At 52.0% G+C, this 22,112-nt stretch overlaps 1 protein-coding gene across 1 annotated transcript in view; it reads left to right on the top strand.

Moving 5' to 3' along the window:
- Positions 1–18,952, top strand: part of DAP (death associated protein) — a 64,793-nt gene extending 45,841 nt beyond the window's left edge. Inside the window, exons 3-4 of the mRNA XM_032861874.1 lie at positions 16,637–16,679; positions 18,425–18,952. Of these exons, the coding sequence (XP_032717765.1) occupies positions 16,637–16,679; positions 18,425–18,538 (157 nt within the window). The 3' untranslated portion in view covers positions 18,539–18,952. The remainder of the gene's footprint in view (positions 1–16,636; positions 16,680–18,424) is intronic.
- Positions 18,953–22,112: the final 3,160 nt, after the last annotated feature.

The following is a 22,112-nucleotide window of genomic DNA, read 5'->3' as shown; positions in this document are numbered from 1 at the left end:
CCCCAGGCTACTGGACAGCAGGAAGCGGGAGGTGTGCCAGATATAAAACTCGACGCTGCCTCATTTTGAGGCATGCCTGGTGCTTTCAGACATCTGTCTGTTGCGGGAGTAAACAGGTGATACCGACAGATAAACAAACCACAGATAAACCCTAGGGCCCCGAATCTATTAATTTTCCCAGGTAGGGACCTGGTTGCCAAGACCAGAGCGTCATGACTCTTCAGTGTCAGGGAATGAATGAGGACTTGAGTCACGGCCCAGAGTGCTTTTGTCCCGCCCGGAAGGGACTCTGTGTTGGTCCATAGCACTGTCTATCCCTGTTGCGCGGCCGAGCCGTTTGGGTATTTCTGGAGCATCTGCTCTGAACAGATGCATGAGGGTGGGGTTCTTGGATTGAATGCACTCGCTCTCTCCCTGGCTTGTTAAGAGTAAAGCCGAATTAAAGGTGGGTTTAGGTTTCTGTGCACTTGACCTTGCTCCTCTTTATCTGTTAATTCCTGAAAATGCATGAGCGCATGCTGCGACCCGAAGAGGGTCCAAGAGCTAGTGTGTTCCGTGCTGCCGTTGCAGATCTGGAGACCTTTGAAGGCGGCAGCTTATCGCGTCTGCCCGGCTGGACGCTCGTGGCTTACCAAATCCCTCCCTGCCAGGAGTTTGGAGGGTGGATTAAGGATATAATTACAGGCGAATCCAGCAACAGAGCAATCCAAAAGCTCTTGTCCATCATGCCATGTACTTGACTTTAACCTAAGCCGTGCTCAGTCCTCCCACAGCGTGTTTTGACTTTTGCTAGATGCAAAGCTCTCATGGCCAAAAGTCTCCCGAGAGCAAGTGAAATCTGGCATCTCTCCTCTTTTATTGTTGGGTTCTCCACGAAAAACCGCCTGACGCTGGCTGGCCCCGTGCGGGGTCGACCACCTGTGCATCTGGAGATGGAAGGAGACCCAGGCCAGATGCGTTCTTGGCGCCTGTATTTGATTTAACGTCCCTGTTACTTCATTCTGTTGGAAGTTCTGTTAGCAGTTGTCAGATTTTCTTCTTACACAGTCATTTTCCTATTTAAAGCTATGGCCGCTCTAGAAAATACGCACTTTGTGCTTTGAACCACAGACACCCTCCTCCCAAGCTCATGTCATCGTAAACATGACCCATGACCCTGAAACAGCGACTAGATCTGATTTCAAACTACAGGCAGTAAGTGCTTTAACTCGAGCAGCCACCCGCTCTGCCCTGACTGTCCCTGTCCTTGATTTCGCATATTTACGAGTGACGGGTCACCCCCTGCAGACCTCACCCGACAGTGTAGCTTTGGAGCTAACCCACAGACAAACCTTGTTTTCCAGCATCCCTTACATTACCACGTGGTAAAACAGATTTTTTTTTTTAAATTTTAAAACTTAGCCATTGCCTTTAATGGTAATCTACATTCTTCCTAAGACTTATCTTCCCTAGAACGTTTAGTGACGTAAAGGAGTCAGTCTTAATGTTTTTTGTTTTGTTTTTCCCCCTTCCCTGTGTTGTTTGAACAACACAAGGTGCTGGGAGTGGGGCCGGCAGGGGCTCAAATTCTTCGGCACTGGGACCTTTTCTCTCTGTAAAAACCCTCCAGTCCTACCCCCCACAGCACCGTATGTGCTCAGAACAAGGAATGAGAAAACAGGGTTCAAAGAAGCTCTGAGAAACCCTGGAACTCTCTATTACGGGGGGGTGGGGGAGAGGTAGGGGAGGGAGAAGGAAAGAATTTTTTTTTTTTTTTAACATTTTTTATTTATTTATTTGAGAGAGAGAGAAACAGTGAGAGAGAGCATGAGCAAGGAGAAGGTCAGAGGGAGAAGCAGACTCCCCATGGAGCTGGGAGCCTGATGCGGGGCTCGATCCCGGGACTCCAGGATCATGACCCGAGCTGAAGGCAGTGGCTTAACCAACTGAGCCACCCAGGCACCCCAGGAAAGAATTTTTAAATGACAACTTTAGAAAACAAAATAGCAACAAGGGTATGTATGTTATTCTGCTCCAAGTAGCAGCTGTTCTGGGAAGTAGGGTTGTTCTACCTGTTCCATGACACGGGTGGACATGGAGGCTCAGAGAGGCTGCTCATCTCAGGTGAGATTGGAACCCAGAGCTGTTTGTCTCCAAAGCCCAGGGGCCCCCAGATGCTCCAGGACACCCTGCTCTCATTGCTTCTGGATCTTCCCCGAACCCTATGCAGACACGAGGTGGGCTTTCTCCACCGTGCAGGTGCCCGGCACCGGGCAGCGCCCGTGCACACCCCGGCAGGAAGCATGGCCCAGGTTTCTGTCATCCAATGTGGTCGCCCCTCTGTTGCCATGAATGCAGAGACCGTCTCTGGCCAGGACGACCCCTGTGTGTTAAGTGCGTAAGATGAGAGCTAATAGAGTAGCTGCTGCCTTTGCCTGCAGGGAAGAGGACCAAGGGGGAAGGACGAAGGGAAGAGAAGGGGAAGGTCATAAGCCACACCAGGAGGTCTCTGTATGGAACGAGCACTAAGCTTAGAGGAGCTTTCTGGAAATATGGGTCTAGGGGGCAAGTGGCATTTCCAGGCCCTGGGTTAACCGTCCGCAGCTCTCGCCAGGGGTCCTGCGTGTCGGCGGGACACATCATTTACGCAGAAGCCGCACTGGCCCTGCTCTTGGGATTTGGGGTGTCCCCACCTCCTCACACTAGACTAACAGCAGGGCAGAGTGTGGCATCTGGGCCAGCGGTGAGACGCGTGTGGGTGGGTGCCCGCTGGAGAAGCCTGTTGAGAAGGCCTCCCACGTGGGGACCGGACCCCACTCGTCTCCAGGACAGACTCCGAGGAGCAGGCCAGGCGCAGGGCCTGTCCCAAGGTCTGAAGCAGGAGCGGAGAGGACCCCATTGCTGACCCCGAGCCTCCGTCCTTGCCTTGAAAGTGAGGATACCGGTTAAGGACCTTTGCTCAGGCCCTTTGAAGATGATTTTACAAACTCCATATACCACACTGGGGAGGAACTGGCTTCCAGATGATTTTCTCTCAGATTGAGCATTTTATTGAAAGCACAGGGGTTGTGTTTTATTTGCCCTTAGTCAGACTCACAGGACGGGGGGACACACCTGTCCTGAGGTGCCAGTGACCCCAGCCCACCAGGGACACCCAGCCTCCAGCTGTCCTGTGCCCCGGGCACCTGCCAAAGCTCCGCCGCCCGACAGCCAGCCGCTGAGAGGACCCGCAGCGCCATCTTGTGGGAATGTTCTCGGGCCCGCGCTCCCGCTGCTGGTAGCCGACAGGTCTGTGAGGAGCAACGTGACAAAGGAATGTCTGGGTGCAGTCAAGTGAGCTGTTTGCCTGCGGTCACCAGCCACGTTAATTGTTATTTTGGTGTCTAGAAAATTAATAACCCAAATAAATTAACAGCCAGCCGGGGAGATATGTCAGGAAAAAGTAGCTAGGGAGGATTTGTTTTCCGTCGGTTTACAGGACGTACATACACATCACCGCAGGTGGGAATCTGTTTTTCTGTAAACCCCGTGAAAACAGGAATCCGTGGATTTAGAGCGAAGTCGAGAGACAGCGGCAGAATCTGCTTCCAGAGGGCTGAAGAGCGCCCGTCCCGCGTCGCCCCACCCGTCGTCGCGGAAGAGCGAGAGGAGCCCCCGGACTCACGCACTCTGTGACTCGGTGCCGGCACAAGCGAATCGAACTGGGCCCCTTTTGCTGCTCACTGGGGCCCGGCACGTGTCCTCCCATCACACCTGCGGGCCTCCACTTAAACATCACCTTGGCAGGGTCTGCGTTGACCCCCCCGCCCGCCCGTTGAAGAGACCGTTTGATGTTCTCCCGGAGCCGGCCACCCGGTCTAACTCTGGGCTTGCTCCCGGCCTCCTGGGCTGGGTCACCCCCTGAGGGGGCAGCCGTGTCCTCCCTCTGGCCTCGGGCAGGGCTCAGCGAAGCCCTCGCAGCCCGTGTTTCCGTTTGCAGGGCTGCATTTGGAGAGATCCTGCCTCTTCCTCCCCCTCGGACCACGCACGACACCCCTGAAAGGCTTTGTGGTCTGGGACCGGCTCAGTGGCCCTTGTGATGGGCGGCAGGTTAAATGGGGAAGTGCTTCTGTCACGTGGCCTCATGGGGAGGGAGGCCTCGTGGAAATGTTGGCTGCTTGTGGGAAAATGAAATCGAGACTTTGACACAGGCTTTTGGGCCCGAGAGTTTATGTGAGCACCGCTCGCTGACTCACCAGATGATCTGACAGTTAGGGAGATTGGGGGGTGCGGGGAATCCCCTCCTGAGCACACACTTGCTTCCTTACCGGGAAGGGTGGGAGTGTCACCCGATGACACCCTCCCAGGTCCTGGTGGCGCCTTTTCTGGTTGGTGGCCTGCCTCCACCAACCCCCGCCAGTGTCCCAGCCAGGCCTCCTTCCATCCTCGCCTCCTGGGCTGGGACCGGGAGCTGTGGGTACAGGAGGGGCTGGTGGCCCCAGTACAAGCACTTGGAACCCCTTCCTCCCCAGCCTTGTCCCTCAGAGATGCCAGCCTCCGCTGTAAGTGCCGGTGGCCCCATCATAGTCCCTGGCTGCCTCGTCGTGACCGTTCCCTCCTGGCTTCAGTGGGCTGAGAAGCTAAACAAGCTGTCCGGGTCGTGTCAGCATAGAAACGGAATAGATGAAGGGCAGAACCAGAGAGCTGTGTTTCTCTAGAGAAACTAGAGAGTTTTTCTCCAAGTCCAGCGTATGGGCTCGGGATGTCTGATTTATCACAGGCCATTCCGCTCACTTCGGAAGCCCTCATGTCCCAGACGAGGGCGGTGTTCTTCTACGTGGCGGATGAAATAGAATTGAAGCAGGTGTGACTTGGAAGTGGGAACCAAAGGCAGGGTTTAGAGGGAGGGGGGAAGTAAGGGGTAGGGATGTGTCACTATCTCAACACGTGACATTGGCAGAGAGTCTGAGCACCGTGTATACGTACGGTCACCTGATGGGGTAGGGTCCGCAGCCATCCCGTGGTCCAGAGGAGGACACTAAACCCAGAGCCCTCAGACACCATCCATCAAACCGGTCATGGGCAGAGCCAGGAGGCGAACATGGACATCGGGGTTCAGAACCCATGCTTGGCTGGGCCCACCTGCCCCCTCTCCTCCTGGCCGCCTTCGTGGACCATGTCAACTGTGTTCTGGCTTGAGAGTTTGAAACCTTCACTGGGGCAGAGCCAGCAATGACCCAGCAAACAGCATTGAGCTGAGAGCTAGGGGGCCCAAGCCCCTCCCGGCTCTGCCTCTGGGACCGCAAACAAGTTTCAGCCTGTTGCATCTGCCATTGCTTCATCCGTAGAATAAAGACGACCCCTACGGAAGCGAATCGGATGAGTTCATTTATGGGGACGTGCTCTGTACCCTAGTGAGGGGCTATAGACAAAAATGATAGTTTTCAAGGAAAATAAAAATCCATTATCAACTCAGAAAGTAAATGCTGAGGCAGATGTGAATCTGTTCAAATCTGTCTGGTTAAGTAAGGGACTCTCTGACAACAGTTAGCTTACTTACTTTAAAAATCTGCATCTCTAAATTGTACATAAAAGACAGTCTGAAGGGCGCCTGGGTGGCTCAGTGGGTTAAGCCGCTGCCTTCGGCTCAGGTCATGATCTCAGGGTCCTGGGATCGAGCCCCACATCGGGCTCTCTGCTCAGTGGGGAGCCTGCTTCTCCCTCTCTCTGCCTGCCTCTCTGTCTACTTGTGATCTCTCTCTGTCAAATAAATAAATAAAATCTTAAAAAAAAAAAAAAAGACAGTCTGAAAATAGAGGCCACCAAGTGACCCACTTCTCAGCCCTAAAAGGAGGGCACTAGGCTAGTGCTGTGGCCTGCCCTTGTTCCAAGTCTGGCTCTGAGCACTTCCTTGCTGGGCAAACTTCAGGCAAATTACTTACCCTCTCTGATTTACCATTCCTTCATTTATAAAGTGGACATAATCCTACCTCACAGGTTAGGTACAGTAATTCTAGGTAAAGCACTCAACTCAGTGCCTGGCCCCTGGTAAGTGATGCGTTACACAGAGGGCTGTTGTTACCATCTGAGGCCATTCCCATCCTTTTGAGAAATCAAGAAACAACGCATTAAAGGCCGCATGGCCCCATGTCTGTATGAACACCCCCTCTGGTATCTTCAGAGTGCATTTTCGTGGAGAGGAGAAAGTATTTGCAGAGGGTAATTTGGTGGACTTCCTGGAACTCCGATCAGAAGCACTCATATGAAAAGGATTCTGTTAACTAGAACTTTCCAATAATGTCTTTGCTGCCATTTTGACTACTTGCAGTGGGATGGGGCGACTTGACTGGATTCCCAGTCCTACTGATCACTGTGTGTGTGTGTGTGTGTGTGTGTGTGTGTGTGTGTCCATCCCAGCATGCTCCTACACAGCAGCTCAGAACCTGGTATCTGTGAGACGCTTGGGAAGGCAGAGGCCCACGGCTCCTGTGGCCTTGAACTCTTCCTCCCATTCCTAGAAGCCTGTTTTTGGATGAGAGTGGAACAGCTCCCCCACCCCACCACCAAGGTACAAGCAGGAAGAGAAAGGACCCCATAGAACTAGCTGGGAGAGCAGGGTTGATACAGACACACGCTGACCCTGTTTCCTGTTGCTAGCAGTCCTGGGAAGGTGAGCATTTCGGTCCCTGCCAGTGAGCCCAGAATCCTGTCCCCAGGCTTAGCTTTGAGCAAGAGCAGTCTTCACCTTCCTGGACCAGGTCAGCGTGCTTCACAGCCCTGGGCTGCTGGGACACATGTGGACAGTGCGTGCCGTTCTGGGCAAAACTCTAGAAACTACACTGGAATCAGGGTGGGAAGAGGGCCCCAGAAAGTGAGCGAATTTGCCGTCAGGTTCCGGAGTCCAGGAAGGGGGTGTCCCGGAGGCCTATGGTAGCTTCCGCAAACATCGCAGTCCTGTCCCACAAAAGGAACTTAGAAGAGGCCGTCGTCTTGGGTTGGAGCCCCTGGGCAAAATACCAGGGGTCGGAGACAGTGCAGAGGCCACCCTGAGGGCCCTGGAGATCCTCGCCTGCCGGGGCCACCACGGCACAGGCCAGGGCGGCCGTACCTGTGGAGGGAAACTGGACCGAGTCATGGCTAGGCTCCTTCACAGCCCAGCGGCCGAGCTGCACCCCCTAGAGCTGGGCAGAAAATGGCCCGTCATTGGGGACCTGCACTGTGACAGTCCAGGTAGAGAGACCTCAGGACATCAAGTGACTTCGATGGTTTTTCTGTTGACCCCATGTTGTCCTACTAGTCACTTGGGTAGGTTGAGTTAAATTAAAAACATTGATATTTATTTCAGTAGTTGCTATTTTCGATTTGAGAAGAGTTTTAAAAACGTGAATTGTTTTCTCAGCCCTGGGGACTTTTTTTTTTTTTTTTTTTTAAGATGAGATCAGCGGGGCTCCTGGGTGGCTCAGTCTGTTGAGCGTCCAACTCTTGGTTTCTGCTCAGTCATGATCTTGGGGTCGTGAGTTTGAGTCCCGAGTCGGGCTCGGCACCCATCAGGGAGTCTGCTTGAGATTCCTTCCCTCTGCCTCTACTCCTGTTCTCACTCTCGGTCTCTATAATAAATAAATCTTTAAAAAAATAAAGGAAATAAAGATGAGACCAGCAAACCCAGTCCCGAGAGCCGTCTCCATTCCACTGGCTCACTCATTCCCTAAGCATTTGATCCTACCTGTCTGGAATGCCAGGAAAGCATAAACGTTATCCATCAAGGAAACTTACAAAATAAATACTAAGAAAATGTAGTTCGGGTGAGACGACCCTGCTGCGACTGTGAGGTCCCGAACAGGGGAGCCCTGGAGCGCTCCACGCCTCAGACACTCGGCCGCTGCCTGGGGCAGGTGTGACAGGTGCGGGGCTGCGGACGTGTGAAGAAGCCGTTGCTGGGGCACTAATCCCCACTGGTTCTGCCTCGCTGCAGTCCCTTGAAGTTTAGAGAAGTGCGGGTTTTAGAAACTGGAAAAGCCTGAGGAAGTGGGGAGGGCAGGCCTGGTGTTTTCCCCGTCTGTTTCCTGAGAGAAAGGAGTGTTGGATCTTCAACACAACATCTGTCAGAGCAATTTCCATCGGAATAATTAAATCCGCAAAGCCACGAGCACAGGTTATAGAATCTTGGAAATGTAGGTCATGCTTTGCGCGGAACCCTAATGCAGTCTAAAACCTGTTGTTTCTGCAAACACAGCTCGGTAAGCACTCGTCGCCGGGGTTCTCGTTTGAGTTTCTGTCGCGGCTGCCGGAGCTCGAGGAGGTCGGGCAGGGTTTCTGCTCCACAAACGTATCCGACGGTTCCCAGCGTGAGGGGCTGTGCACGGCAGGTGGAGAAGGGCACAGAACAAGGGGCGCTTCGGCCAAGCCTGATGAAAACCCACACCCCCGTGCGGCCTGGGCCGATCAACAGCTCCGTGCAGATCCGTGTCTCTCTGAGACGAGAGGCCAGCCTTCCGCCACCTTGTCACTGGCGGCTCCCTTGATGTCCTTGCAGCCGATGATAGGCTTTTCCCTTTCAGAGGGGAGAGCACTTTGGGGGGGTGGCGGGGGATGTGGTGTCCTAAAGACCATGGCCGATGATCAGTGCACACTGATAACGTTTTATTCCCTGCTGCAAGGAAGCTCTTTTCCCCCCCAAGATTTAATTTATTTATTTGAGAGAGAGAGAGAGTTCCTAAGTACAGGAGCAGTGGGGGTGGGGGGGAAGCAGACCCCCGCTGAGCAGGGATCCGGATGCGGGGCTCGATCCCAGGACCCGAGGACCATGACCTGAGCCGAAGGCAGACGCTTCACTGACTGAGCCACCCAGGCGCCCCAAGGAACCTTATTCTTAAACTTCAGTTGCTAAGTCTAAACAATGACGATATAGCACATTTCACACTTTGAGACGCCTGCTATCAAAAAGCCCCGGACGATGATAAGAATGGGCGACGTGCAGAAATGGGACCCCGCGCTTTGCTGATGGGAATCTCAAATGGTGGAGCTTCCGTGGCAAACCATTCGGTGGTTCCTCAGACTTGAATGTGGGATGACCGACCACAGGACCCCAGGGTCCCCTTGTGAGTGAATACGCGAGAGACTTGACAGCAGGGACGCAAACAGGTCCTGTGACATCAGTGTCCACCGTGTCGTTTGTCACAGCAGACAAAAGGTGGAAAGAACCCATGTGTCCATCAGCGACAAGTGGATAAAGGGAATGTGGCCTACCCATACAATGGCACATAATTCAACCTGAGAGAGAAGGGAATTCTTTTTTTTTTTTTTTGCAAAGATTTTTTTTTTAATTTATTTATTTGTCAGAGAGTGAGCACAAGTAGGCAGAGAGGCAGGCAGAGGGAGAAGCAGGCTCCCCGCTGAGAAAGGAGCCCGAAGTGGGACTCCATCCCAGGATCCTGGGACTATGACCTTAGCCGAAGGCAGACGCTTAACTGACTGAGCCACCCAGGTGCCCCAAAAGAAGGGAATTCTAACGTACGCTACAACGTGGGTGAACCTTATGTTTTAAAGGAAATAAGCAAGATTCCGTTCATCTGAGGTCTGAGGTGCCCAAGTAGTTCAGTTATTAGGACAGAAGGTAGGACGGCAGTTGCCAGCGGCTGAGGAGAGGACTGGGGGCTGGGAGAGAGGCTGGAGGAGGGGGTCTTGGAGGCACTGGGGTTGCTGTGTAATTGTTTCTCCTAAGGTTGCTGAAAAGCTCTGCAAACGGACAACGGCAATGGCTGAATAACATTGTGCATGTACTTGCTGCCATCAGGTGTACAACCGAGCAATTAAAAACCGCTGAGGTGGTGATGGTGCAGTCAGGCCGCCGACTCTCAGTTTCAGCTCAAGGCCCAATCTCAGGGTCATGAGATCAAGCCCCACGTTGGGCTCTGTGCTCAGTGCAGAGTCTGCTTGAGACTCCCTCTCCCTCTCCCCCTCCCCGCTCATGCTTGCTTGCTCTCTCTCTCTAAAGTAGATAAAAATCTTTAAAAAATAAATAAATAAAAACGGTTAAAATGGTCAAGAATTTTTTTAATTAGTTGCTGAGCTAGCTAGGGTTTTAAAGCAAACCTGGCAAGGAGGGGAGAAGGCACTCCAATCTTAGAAGCACTGTTTACTTGGAGCTGACGGGAGGAGCTAGCAGACGCCCAGTTCTCCTCTCCGGGCCAGCTAAGAGCTTGCGCGTGCCACACAATCCTTGAATGCTTTCTGTTTTTTTAATACTTTTTCTCCAAATTTTTATTTAAATTCTAATTAACATATAGAGTTATATTGGTTTCTCAGAGGTAGAATTCAGTGCTTCCGTGTAACAGCCAGCGCCCATCACAAGCACCTTCCTGAATGCCCAGCGCCCACCTAGCCCATCCCCCACCCACCTCCCCTCTAGCAACCCTCCGTTTGTTCCCTACCATTAAGAGTCTTTTACGGTTTGCTTTCTTCTTTCCTTCCCTTTCCTCTATGTTCATCTGTTTTGTTTCCTAAATTCCACATATGAGTGAAATCATGTGGTATTTGTCTTTCTCTGACTTATTTCACTTAACATAATACGCTCTGGCTCTAGCCACGTCACTGCAAATGGCGAGATTTCATTCTTTTTTATGGCTAAGTAATATTCCATTATACACACATGTGCACACACACACACACACACACACATACACACACACCACATCTTCTTTGTCCATTCATCATTCAATGGACACTTGGGCTCTTTCCATAGTTTGGCTGTTGCTGGTAATATTGCTACAAACAGCGCATCAGGATGCATGTACCCCCTTCACATTTTTGCATCCTTTGGGTAAATACCTACTCATGCAATTGCTGAATTGTAGGGTAGCTCTATTTTTAACTTTCTGAGGAACCTGCATGCTGTTCTCCAGAGTGGCTGCACCAGCTTGCATTCCAACCAACCGTGGAAACAGGTTTCCCCTTTCTCTGCATCCCTGCCAACATCTTTTGTTTTCTGTGTGGTTAATATTAGCCGTTCTGAGAGGTGTGAGATGGTATTTTATTGTGGTTTTGATTTGCATTTCCCTGATGATGAGTCCTGTTCGGTATCTTTTCAGGTGTCTGTTAGTCATCTGGAGGTCTTCTTTGGGAAAGTGACTATTCATGTCTTCTGCCCATTTCTTAACTCGATTATTTGAGTTTTGGGTGTTGACTTTGGTAAGTTCTTTATAGATTTTGGATACTAACCCTTTATCGGATATGTCATTTGCAAATATCTTCTCCCATTCCACAAACTGCCTTTTAGTTTTGCCAACTGTTTCCTTTGCTGCGCAGAAGCTTTTTATCTTGATGAAGGCCCCATGGTTCCTTTTTGCCTTTGTGTCCCTTGCCCCCATTGACATGTCTAGGAAGAAGCTGCTGTGGCTAAGGTCAGAGAGGTTGCTGCCTGTGTCTCCTCTGGGATTTTGATGGTTTCTTGTCTCACATTTGGGTCCTTCCTCCATTTTGAATTTATTTTTGTGTATGCTGTGAGGAAGCGGTCTAGTTTCATTCTTCATGGGGCCATCCATTTTCCCAACTCCCATTTGTTGAAGTGACTGTCTTTTTTCCATTGGGTATTCTTTCCTGCTTTGTCAAAGATTAGGGAACCCTATATTTGTGGGTCCATTTCTGGGTTTTCTACTCTGTTCCACTGGTCTATTTGTCTGGTTTTGAGACAGTACCGTACTGTCTTGGTGACTGCAGCTTTGTCATAGAGCTTAAAATCCAGAGTCGTGATGTCTCCAGCTCTGCTTTTCTTTTTCAGGATGCTTTGGCTATTGGGTCTTTTGTGGTTCCATACAAATTTTAGGATTGTTTGTTCTAGCTCTGTGAAAAATGCTGATGGTATTTTGATAGGGATTGCTCTAAATGTGTAGATTGCTTTGGGTAGTATAGACATTTTAACACTGTTTATTCTTCCAGTCCATTTCTTTGTGTTCTCTCCAATTTCTTTCATAAATGTTGTATAGTTTTCAGAGTACAGATCTTTTACTTCTTTGGTTAGGTTTACTACTAGGTATCTTACTGGTTTCGGTACAGTTATAAGTGGGATTGATTCTTGATTTCTTTTTCTGCTCCTCCATTATTGGTGTATAGAAACGCAACAGGTTCCTGTACGTTGATTTTAAATCTTGCAACTTTGCTAAATTCCTGTATTAGTTACAGCAATTTTAGTCTTTCAGGTTTTCTATGTAGAGTATCATGTCATCTGGAAATAATGGAAGTTTGACTTCTTCCTTGCTGATCTGGATTCCTTTTATTTCTTTCTGTTGTCTCATTGATGAGGCTAGGACTTCCAGTACTACGTTAAATAGTACTGGTGAGCATGGACATCCCTGTCTTGTTCCTGATCTTGGGGGACAGGCTCTCAGTTTTTCCCCATTGAGGATGTTGTCAATTATGAGTCTTTTGCGTATGACCCTTATGATGTTTAGATATGTTCCCTCTATCCCTATGTTGTTGAGGGTTTTTATCAAAAATGGGTGCTATAATTTGTCAAATGCTCTTTCTGCATCTCTTGGGAGGATCATGTGGTTCTTATCCTTGCCTTTATTAATGTGGTGTATCACGTTGATTGATTTGTGAATATTAAACCCTCGGGAGCCCAGGAATAAATCCCACTTGATCTGAATTTTTTTTTTTTTAATTAGAAAGTGCAATCTTAAAGCAAGAACCTCCCCCCAAAACGTGTTGGATCTACAGGACCTTATCCTTACTCCTTTCAGTGCCATTTTTGGTTTTTGTGGAGTTTTTTTGTTTTGTTTTGTTTTTTTGCCTGCACCTATAGATGGAGGCCCTGGAGAACAGGGATGCGGGTCAAGTCCTTGAGATCTTTACCGCTGCTTCCATCCCCTAGCTTAACTGGACAGCATATGCATTGTTTTGGTTGGGTCCTGAAGTCTGCTGTGACCTGAAGCCCACTTACTGCCCCTGCTCCTGGGTCCAGAGTCGGCCCTCTGCAGTACGCTAAGGGCTGCTTTGTGTCCCTTTGACCAAGGATGAGTCACAAACACCATACCTGGTAGCAGGGATGGGGCCTGCCATGGCCAAGAAATGGGGTTGGTGTGGCCTCGGTGGCTCCCTGGACTGTACCACCATCCCTGCACAGGTCCCTCGATGCCCCAGTGGCCCAGCATCTTAGTAAGGGTCCAGCTGTGCGCCCATCCATGAACTTGTGGTATGAGTAGGCACCGATAAAGCACTATGTACTTTTTAATACAACATCAAAAACAAAGATTTGCTAAGAGGTTATTTGGACTTTTAATCCCTATTTAGTATTTATTTATTTTTTAATATTTATACTAATACGATATTTTAGTACTTACTTCTATCATTTGTATTATTTCCCACATCTGTATTCCTTTTCCGAGGGACCGTGGGATACACGTGCCCTGTGCATATATCTGCAGGATTTGCCCCAGGAGCTTTGCCATGTGTCCCTCTTCTCACCGCTAACCAAGAAGTGGTTCATGAATTCCAGGAGAATTTGTGAGAAACCTCCCCCACCACCATCTCAAACCTAAGGAGCCCCTTTGGACAGAATACACGGGCCATGAAACATCTAGTTTAGAGCCCCAGCACCCAGCTTTCCGCCACCCGCCGCCCCAGCGGGTGTCAGAGCATATGTCCGTACTCTGAACCCAACTTGCTTTTCACTGACACACTTTTCCATTATGAGCAGGATCCAGCAAGCCGTGAAAATCCGAAAGCTTAAGGCTTGTGTGTCAAAGTGTCGGTTCCTCAGGAAGACGGGGTCAGTGAGGAGAGGGCCGTCTTGCAGCCCTGTCCCTGGGGGGAGCCTTAAGTTCTGCACCCAGAGTCCCCGGACACCCCTCAGGGAATGAGCCGGGCCGGGAGGGAGCATTCTTAGCGTCTCCTTCAGTCCCCAGAGTCTCCATGGCCGCCCCAGCAGTCGTGGGGTGAGGTGTCCTTGAGAGGCTCATGTCGGGGGGAGGCTCTGGGAGTTGGATTCTAGTGGCCGTCCCCCTGCACATGCATTCTGTGACCTGGGGCTGGACCCGGGTCAGTAATGGTCTCTAATCATGACCATTTGCACACATTTCCCAAGACCTTCTGAAAGCGAGGCCTGGAACCCACATTCATGTTTAATGTGGGAGAGGCCCAGGGCCTAACCTGGATGGAAATAGCCAGGCTTTGAAGGGTCACCTGTGAGGAGGAGGTGGAGGCCACGGGCCGGAAGCGTGGGACCCGATGGGGCTCCTGGGGTCTGGAAACCCTTCCTCCCTGCACGCGGAGGGGAGCTGGTGCTTCCAGGAGCCCCCTGAGAACCAGATTCCTGGAAATCAGGGGCAGGGGCAGGGACCGGCGGGGGCTAGGTGCACCGGGGAGCGGCAGGAAGGGCGCTGGGGGCCCACGAGGTTCAGGACGCAGGGACCCACGACAGGCTGGCCTCTGCTCCTCCCTGCCTGCTGTCGGCCGCCTCCTTTCTCCAGAGCCGGACGCTGCCTCTCCCAGGTGCGCTCCCTCTCTGCCAGTTGGGCCGCCGTATTCCCACAGTCCAGTTCTCCATGAAAAATGTGCGTTTGTGTGCTTCCTACACACAGCCATATAGCGATTATAACATAGTTTTTGCTTGTCTGCTTTTCAGCAATGAAGGTGTACATACGTGTATAAGAGACACCAGGAGGGGAAGCGAGCATGCGTGTTTTACATATATAATGTCTCAGGCTTCCTGGGACACCTTTTGGGGTTCCCTTTGGGCAAGGAGTCACTCGACTGATTTATTTTGACTAGATTCACTCTCTGTGGGTGACTTTCTCATCAAGTACTTGCTGGGGGCGGTGGGGGTGTGGGGGGCTGTCTTTACTGCCTTTGAACGCCTTGACTCAGGTTACAAAACTAAAAACAGTGGACACGATCCAAGCAATCATGCCGTCTGGGCACAAAACGATGGCCTGTAAGGAGAGGCTACGTAATCAGTCCACAAAACAGAGCCCTCCCTACTTCAGGCTTTTCCCAGATTTTTAAAGGAACATGCAAAATGCAAGAAAGTCTTGGGGTACCATTTCCATAGTCCTCTCTAAAACATTCGTGAAATGTTAGAATCCGGAACACGGTTCCGCAGCTTGGGATGCGAAACCCTTGGCCGTGAGCACCCTGGGGGCCCACCCTGTGGGTGGTCGGGAGCCCTCGCAGCAGGAAGTGTCTGGATCGCAAAGGCTTCCAAATCTACCACGTGGGGGACTTACCCTCGAGCTGAACCTACTCATCTCTGGCCGGCTGTTGCGCTATTGATCTTGTAGCCAAATCATATTTGTAATCAAAGAAGAAAAATCCAACCCAGTTCACCGCGTGACAAAAGCAAAAATAAAACCACTCATGTAGGGACATCTCTCTACTGCTTAGTAAGACTTGAAGTTTCTTAATCTCCCAGAGTAACAGAAATCACTTGGGAGAATTTCGGGTATTTTAGCGAAACTGTTGGGGAGATAAACAGTGAACTTAGTGAATCCTGGGACGTTTGCCCAGAGCAAAACAAAGCTAAGACAAGTGGTTTCCCTCCCTGATGCCCAGCAGCAGAGCAGGTGGGAGGGGGCTGGGCAGCAGCGGGGATGGATTCCCCACCCCCCATCTGCCCAGCAAGACTGGCCTTGACCACAACCTTCTGCCTCCTGGAGCTGCCCCCCACCCCCCGTAGCCCTCTCCCTGCCAGGCTGGCCTTGTATTATTCACCTGTCGCTCCCAGGTCCCCTTAGCTCTGGTGGGGGCATTTCACAGGGGTGTGCGTCTGCATACCTCCCGGATCAGTGTTCTGATGCTCTTATAAAACGGTGCACACGCAGCCATTTGAAAACACGCAGAGGAGAGTGTGTGCTAACACAAGAGTGTGTACACGAACGTGAAAGTGTGCTCAGCATCTCCTAAATGCAGAAAACAGTATGACTCTACTGTAAGAGAAAAGTTTGATGTGAAAACAAGTGCGTCCGTCTATCCAGAGACAGGCTGGACAGAGAACCATGTATAAACTGATTATTTCCATGTGGTACGATGACAGCTGATTTGAACATGTTTGCACTTCTGTGCTTTTCGGCAAGGGACGTGTGTTACCTTGGTCCTTTCTCCCACCTCCCGGGGAATATTGACATGTGGGTAGCTCAGTAGGATTTCAGGTGTTAAGAAATGACAGTAGCTTCACAAGGACCCTACATTTTTAATACCTGGGTCTCCTAAGGGCCAGGAGCTTTGTCCCGACCCAGGGCTTTCCCCCTGTTAGAAGCTGCCGGAAGCCACGGCAAGGGCAGGGAGGAGAATCCCTCCTCAGTGGGAGTCTCCACGTTCCGCCCAGTGCGACCACACGTCTTCCCTGCTTCAGGAGGCATCCTTGTCCATAATTTCGTGAAACAAAAACTGCTCAAACAGCCACTGTTTGAGGATGACACCCCTTCCCCCACCAAAAACACAAAGAAAACACATGACTCACCCGGTGCCTGCTAGTCCCTGGCCCCTGCCTGAACTCACCGCAGGAGGTGGACCCCAGATGGTCCAGGGGAGAAGAAATAATTCAGAAGAGGAGGTTTGCTCCCCTTCCTCCGTCCTCCTCCGTCCCTGTCTTACACTTCCCCAGACCTGCCTCCCCCACACTCCCTCTGCCTACCTCCTTGCACTTCTGGTCCCTGACGTCGCCTTTTCCCTTCTTGTCTTGCAGCCCGCCCAAGCCGACCGTGTTCATCTCTGGTGTCATCGCCCGGGTAAGAGCTGTTCTGTCAAACCCTTGGCACGGGGTCAGATTCCTCCTGCCCTTGTTAAACCCCCCTGTGTCGGGGACCCGGGGGCCCCTGTGCTGTGTCACGTCTGTCGCCGAGCACCGTGTGGAATGGTGACCGCATGGCGTTCACCCAGGAGCTGGAGCTTCCGGGCACCCCCAAGCCCGCAGTTTCTGGGTGACCTGTGAGCTGAGCATGTTTCTTCATCTTTAAATGGTTGAAAACTCAAAATAAGAGGTATAGGTTGTGACACATGAAAATTACATGAAATTCACATCCCAGTATCCACAGGTGAGGTCTTAGCGCACCCAGCCACGCTGCTCGGGCGGGTGCGTCCGTGGCTGCCTTCCTGCCGCAGCGGCAGAGAGTGACCCGCAGAGCCGTATTTGCTACCCGGCCCATCACAGAAAATGCTCGCTAACCCCTGGACTAAACTCACGGGTGTTTGTCACGCCCTTTACCTTTCAGGAGCCCCTTTTTCTGGTGAGACCCAACCTCTTTTTTTTTCCCAAGATTTATTTATTTATGTATTTAGAGAGCGCACGTGAGCACAATGAGAAGGGCAGGCAGAGAGAGACTCTCAAGCCAACTCTGCTGAGTGCGGAGCCCGAGGTGGGGCTCAATCGCACGACCCTGAGATCAGGACCTGCCAAAACCAAGATTCAGATGCTTGGCCGACTGCACCACCCAGGCACCCCACACAACATATTTTTTTTTTAAGATTTTATTTATTTATTTGATAGATATCACAAGTAGGCAGAGAGGCAGGCAGAGAGAGAGAAGTGGGGGAAGCAGGCTCCCTGCTGAGCAGAGAGCCCGATGTGGGGCTCGATCCCAGGACCCTGAGATCATGACCTGAGCCAAAGGCAGAGGCTTAACCCACTGAGCCACCCAGGTGCCCCCCACAACATATTTTTTTTAACGACCCATCAGCAAATGTGCGTTTGAGGGAGGCCCCCGGTGCGTCCGCCCACAGCCCTGGGGTTCTCAGTACAATCGCGCCCTCAGTGTGTGATGAGTTAGACCCTGCGGTTGCTCAGAACAGCTCTCCCCAGCACCCCAGGGCCCCGGGGACAGATGGGTAGCACACCTGCTACGTGAGAGAAAACTACATGGCAGCCCGAGTCCAAAGTCAGCCCAGGGCCGCTTGACTCAGCCGCAGCACGCCCCGCCAGCTCGCGGCAGCCCAGCCCGGGCACCACCACACTTGCATGGTGGCACTAGAAGGCACTTCTCCCAACAGATCCCAGCGCCGCCTTTGCGACTGGGGGACTTGGCTCTGGCGTCACTTCCCAGCTTTCCGCCCTGCCGTGGGTGTCTCCTTCCCCGGTGCCCTGACTCGGCTGTGACAGCAAATTAGAATCGAAGACTGGAGTTGGCTCTGTCTTGCCCCAGTTGGAAGGGTCATGAGGTCAGCTCCAGCAGAGGAAGGCCACCCAAGCCCACCTTAGTTCTGAGGGAGCCCCATGGTGACCTGAGCTCATGACGAGGGGGCAGAGACCGTGAGCCTTCTCCCCCTCAGGGTGGTGCCCGGGCCTCGATGCCCCCTTCCGCTCCCCAGAGAGCTTCCAGACCCCTGAAGTGCCAGGAGACCGCCTGCTGCCTGCCGGCAGGTCCCCCTGTCATCAGCCACCCTGCAGGGAAGCCAGTAGACGTGGCGTTGGGGGCCTCACTGTCACCCCGCCCCACTGTCCACTCTGGGTGAGTGCGTGCCTTCTGTATCCTGACAGGGCGACAAGGACTTCCCTCCGGCGGCCGCGCAGGTGGCTCATCAGAAGCCCCACGCCTCCATAGACAAGCACACGTCCCCGAGAACCCAGCACATCCAGCAGCCTCGCAAGTGAGCAGCGGGACCCAGCGCCTCCAGCAGCGGTGCCTCAGTTTCCCGATCTTTCGTGTTTCCTCAGCAGAGAAAACCAGCATTTTCTTCAAAAATACTGCTCCCCTGGGAAATCTAAGACCAAGCCAAGTGCCCCTGCCTTTGCCTTAAATTTCTGTATCTGAAACTACAAAGGATCTGACCCCCCAGCCTTGTGTCCACAGAGGCCCTGATTGGTGGCCTTTGAGGAACGTGGTTTCCCTGTAAGGGCCAGAAGCCGAACTTGCCCAGACCTAAGTCAGGGAAGTTTCCAGAGCTCAGCTTTACGTCTCTGTCAGCAGTCATCGAAGGCCCTACGTGTGGTCCCAAAAACAAGAGGGCACACATTTTGGGAGGATGGGATAGATAAAGGCCAGAGGAAACGTCACCCACGTCGTGCTGTTCATTAAGAGGACACTGTGCCTTCACAGTTAGGGGAGAACGGGACATTAATTAGGGGGCGGGTTGCAGGAAGGCAGGGCAGGGAAGGTTTTTGGTGGCAGTGACACCAGCATCCCTGGATTCCCCTCCCCGTGACAGGGGTCACTGCACGGGGCGGGGGTGGGGGTGTACCCGGTGGTCCCGGGAAGCGAAAGAGAGGCGCCCATCATTGAAAGGCTCTTGAGTCTCAGGAGCCGCCTCCTGGAAAATTGGAATCTAGGCAGTCTGCGCGGAAGAAGCATCTCCGGGAGGAGATCGCAGTGTGCGTCCGGAGTCTGGCACTGCCTCCTGACGCAGCCTCCAGCGGGGCCATCAGGCAGAGCCGCGGGGTTCAGAATCCCGCCCAGAGCTGCTCCTGAGTTCTAGAAGTGACCACCGAACAGACAGAAGGCTAGTTCTAGAACACTAAAGCAAGGGCATTTGCTCAGCGAAAGACCAGACGAGAACCTGTCCGTGGTCTCCACCGGGAAAGGTGGAAACCCCGTGTTCCGTTTCAGCTCGGAAAACCCGGTCCACCCAGCTGCCCCGAAATCCTTCTGCGCAAGCGCAGATCTGCCCGGGTCCGCGACCACCTGGGCAAGTCCGATTGTCCTACGCTTTCGGCCCATCTTTCCTGCCCGGAGCTGCCCTAGACTGCCCCCGGCTCACGGCTGGAGAGTGCTTTTACTTTTCTGAAAAGCCAAAGGGCTGTCCTCAGACGTAGCCGTCTTCCAGAGCAGGTGCTTCTGGAGCTGGCAGGGCTCCGACGTCCCACTGGCCAACAGCCCGACCTGCTGCGGGTCAGCAGCGTGAGTCCCGCCGGCCCGCCTCGCGTCCTGATCAAAGCCGCGTCTGCCCACCGGTAAAAACGATGCAGACCTTATCATAGCCACCTCTGGCCCTTCCCCGAGGGAGCAGCACAGCGCTGCTTCACATGCTAAAGGCCCTGTTTGGTTTGCCTTCTCATTGATTCGCTGGGAGCAGGGTCGATCCATCAAGGCACCCTGTGGTCACACCCGGGATTGCTTAAATGGGGAGATGTTGGTATAACCTGCCTTGCAGAGATGCGAACTGGGGGTCGGGGAACAGCGTGCCCTGGGAGCACAGCAAGCCAGCAGCCGCCCCCAGCTACCTCCTGGAGCTAGGTCAGGCCTGTGCGGACCACCCTACCCTCCCCTACGAAATTCAGAAATTGAGATGCATCCTTGCTACTTTCTGGTTTTGCAACCCGGAGCTCTGCGGTGTTTCCCAAGGTACATGGTTCACATCCTTTCGCTACTTCTGACATGTGTCCCTGGGCTCTAAATCCTTATGTGCAAAATATTTTCCTGAATGAGTTCATCTGTTGTGAACCTCGAGAATAATAATGATTGTGATAAAACTTGCATTTCTTCTCGTGGTGTGTGTTTTCTTATATTTCAGATATTTTTCTTTTACATTTTACAAAGGTTCCCAGATGGTTTCAGTAGAGTCACAAACATGCCTGTGTGATGGATATTTTCACAAATTGTTGACCAGCCACAAAGTCGAGCTGCTGGATACCTGACACTTTGAGTCTCATCATCTACTTTAAAATGTCTTAAAATGGAAGAGCTTAATGCGGCTGATTAAAACATATTACTTGTGCCCAGCAGCTGGCCCTATGCTAGGTAGGCGCTTTGGGACAGACTTAAGAAGGAATTAGTAGTAAGCCCAGGAGTGGCTGCAAGCAGCTTTTGATGGAAAGCACATTTGCTTTTATCCAAAGCTGTCCAGGAACCCTAGGGCTGGGAGGAGAAGGTGAGTACAACTGCCCGACCTCAAGATCCAGCCAGATTGTAGGCTCGGACTGGGAGGGTCCCTTAAGGTTTCCCCCACAGGGACTCCCTGGTCGACTGAGGACCTGGGTGTCACCGGGGTGGGGGGGGGAGCAAAGGGGAGGGTGACAAGCCAGAGTCAGCATCTCCCAACAAACCTGGCCATTCCTCGTCCCTGGTGTCCTCTCTGGGGCTGCTGTTTGTGCAAGTACATTGGTGGTACTCAGCTGAGACCTAAACGAGGGTCTGTCATATTTAGTATCACTGGGTGGAGAGTCAGTTTCCATAAATAACTGCTGGTGGCCAGAAATGCCAAACACACAACCAACATGGAAAAGAATTGCCCCAAGAGCTTTATTATTTATATGATGGTCACCTGCATTGTTCCCCCACTGTTGCCATAATAAAGGACCCCAAAGCGGCCAGCTCACACCAGTGGAAATGTATCCTTTCATGGTTCTGGAGTCTGGAGGCTTGCAATCAAAGTATCAGCAGGGTCCTGCTTCCTAGGAAGGCTCTGGATGAGGCTCACAACTTTCTTCTGATGGCTTCTGGCATTCCTTGGTGTTTACTGATGGCTGCAAGATAAATCCAACAACTGTCTTTGCATGCATCTGTGTCCACCTCCCCTTCTTCATCTAAGGACACCCTCATTGGACTAGTGCTCACGCTAATCCCCTGTGACCTCACGTTAAGGAATTAGATCTACAAAGACCCATTTCCAAATAAGGCCACGTTCACAGAGAGCAGGGATTAGGACCTGATGTGTCATTTGGGGAAATGTAATTCAACCCAGAGCACCAACCACGTGCTGAAAAGCCAAGAACCTCCTTCCCTGCTCACCCTGTTTCACTCACTGTTTGTTCTGTAAGTCGCTTTTCTGAATAAACCTGGCTATAAGAATGCTTTTCTGGCTGCAGATTAGCGGGAACGGTCACGGCCTTGCAGGAGACGGGGAGAAATGTGGGAGGGATTTGTGCATGCCTGGGGCCTCCAGCCAGGTGTCTGTCCCCTGTCACTGCAGCTTGTGAGGCTGCAGCTCTCAGCTGTACCTGTTCTCATCCAGAGTCACACATTTCTAGACCCCACCTTTCGGTAAGAGTTTCCCTTTGATGACGGTGGTCCCATTTTACAGATGGAAAGACTGAAACCAAGTGCCCGGTGGCAGAAGTTGTCAGCAAACGTTTGTCCAAGGGGATCTACAGGTAGCCCATAAGCACGTGAAAAGATGCTCAGTATCCTCAGTCACGAGAGAAATGCCAATCACAGTCACTTCCCACCCACTACGATGGCTAAAATCAGAAAGTCAGATAATAACAAGTGTTGGCAGAGATGCGGAGAAAT

The sequence above is a fragment of the Lontra canadensis genome, unplaced genomic scaffold (genome assembly GCF_010015895.1).
Source record: "Lontra canadensis isolate GAN:19392208 unplaced genomic scaffold, GSC_riverotter_1.0 scaffold22, whole genome shotgun sequence".
NCBI lineage: Eukaryota > Metazoa > Chordata > Mammalia > Carnivora > Mustelidae > Lontra > Lontra canadensis.
The sequence above is the reverse complement of the archived record's forward strand: the minus strand, read 5'-3'. Positions and strand labels throughout refer to the sequence as shown.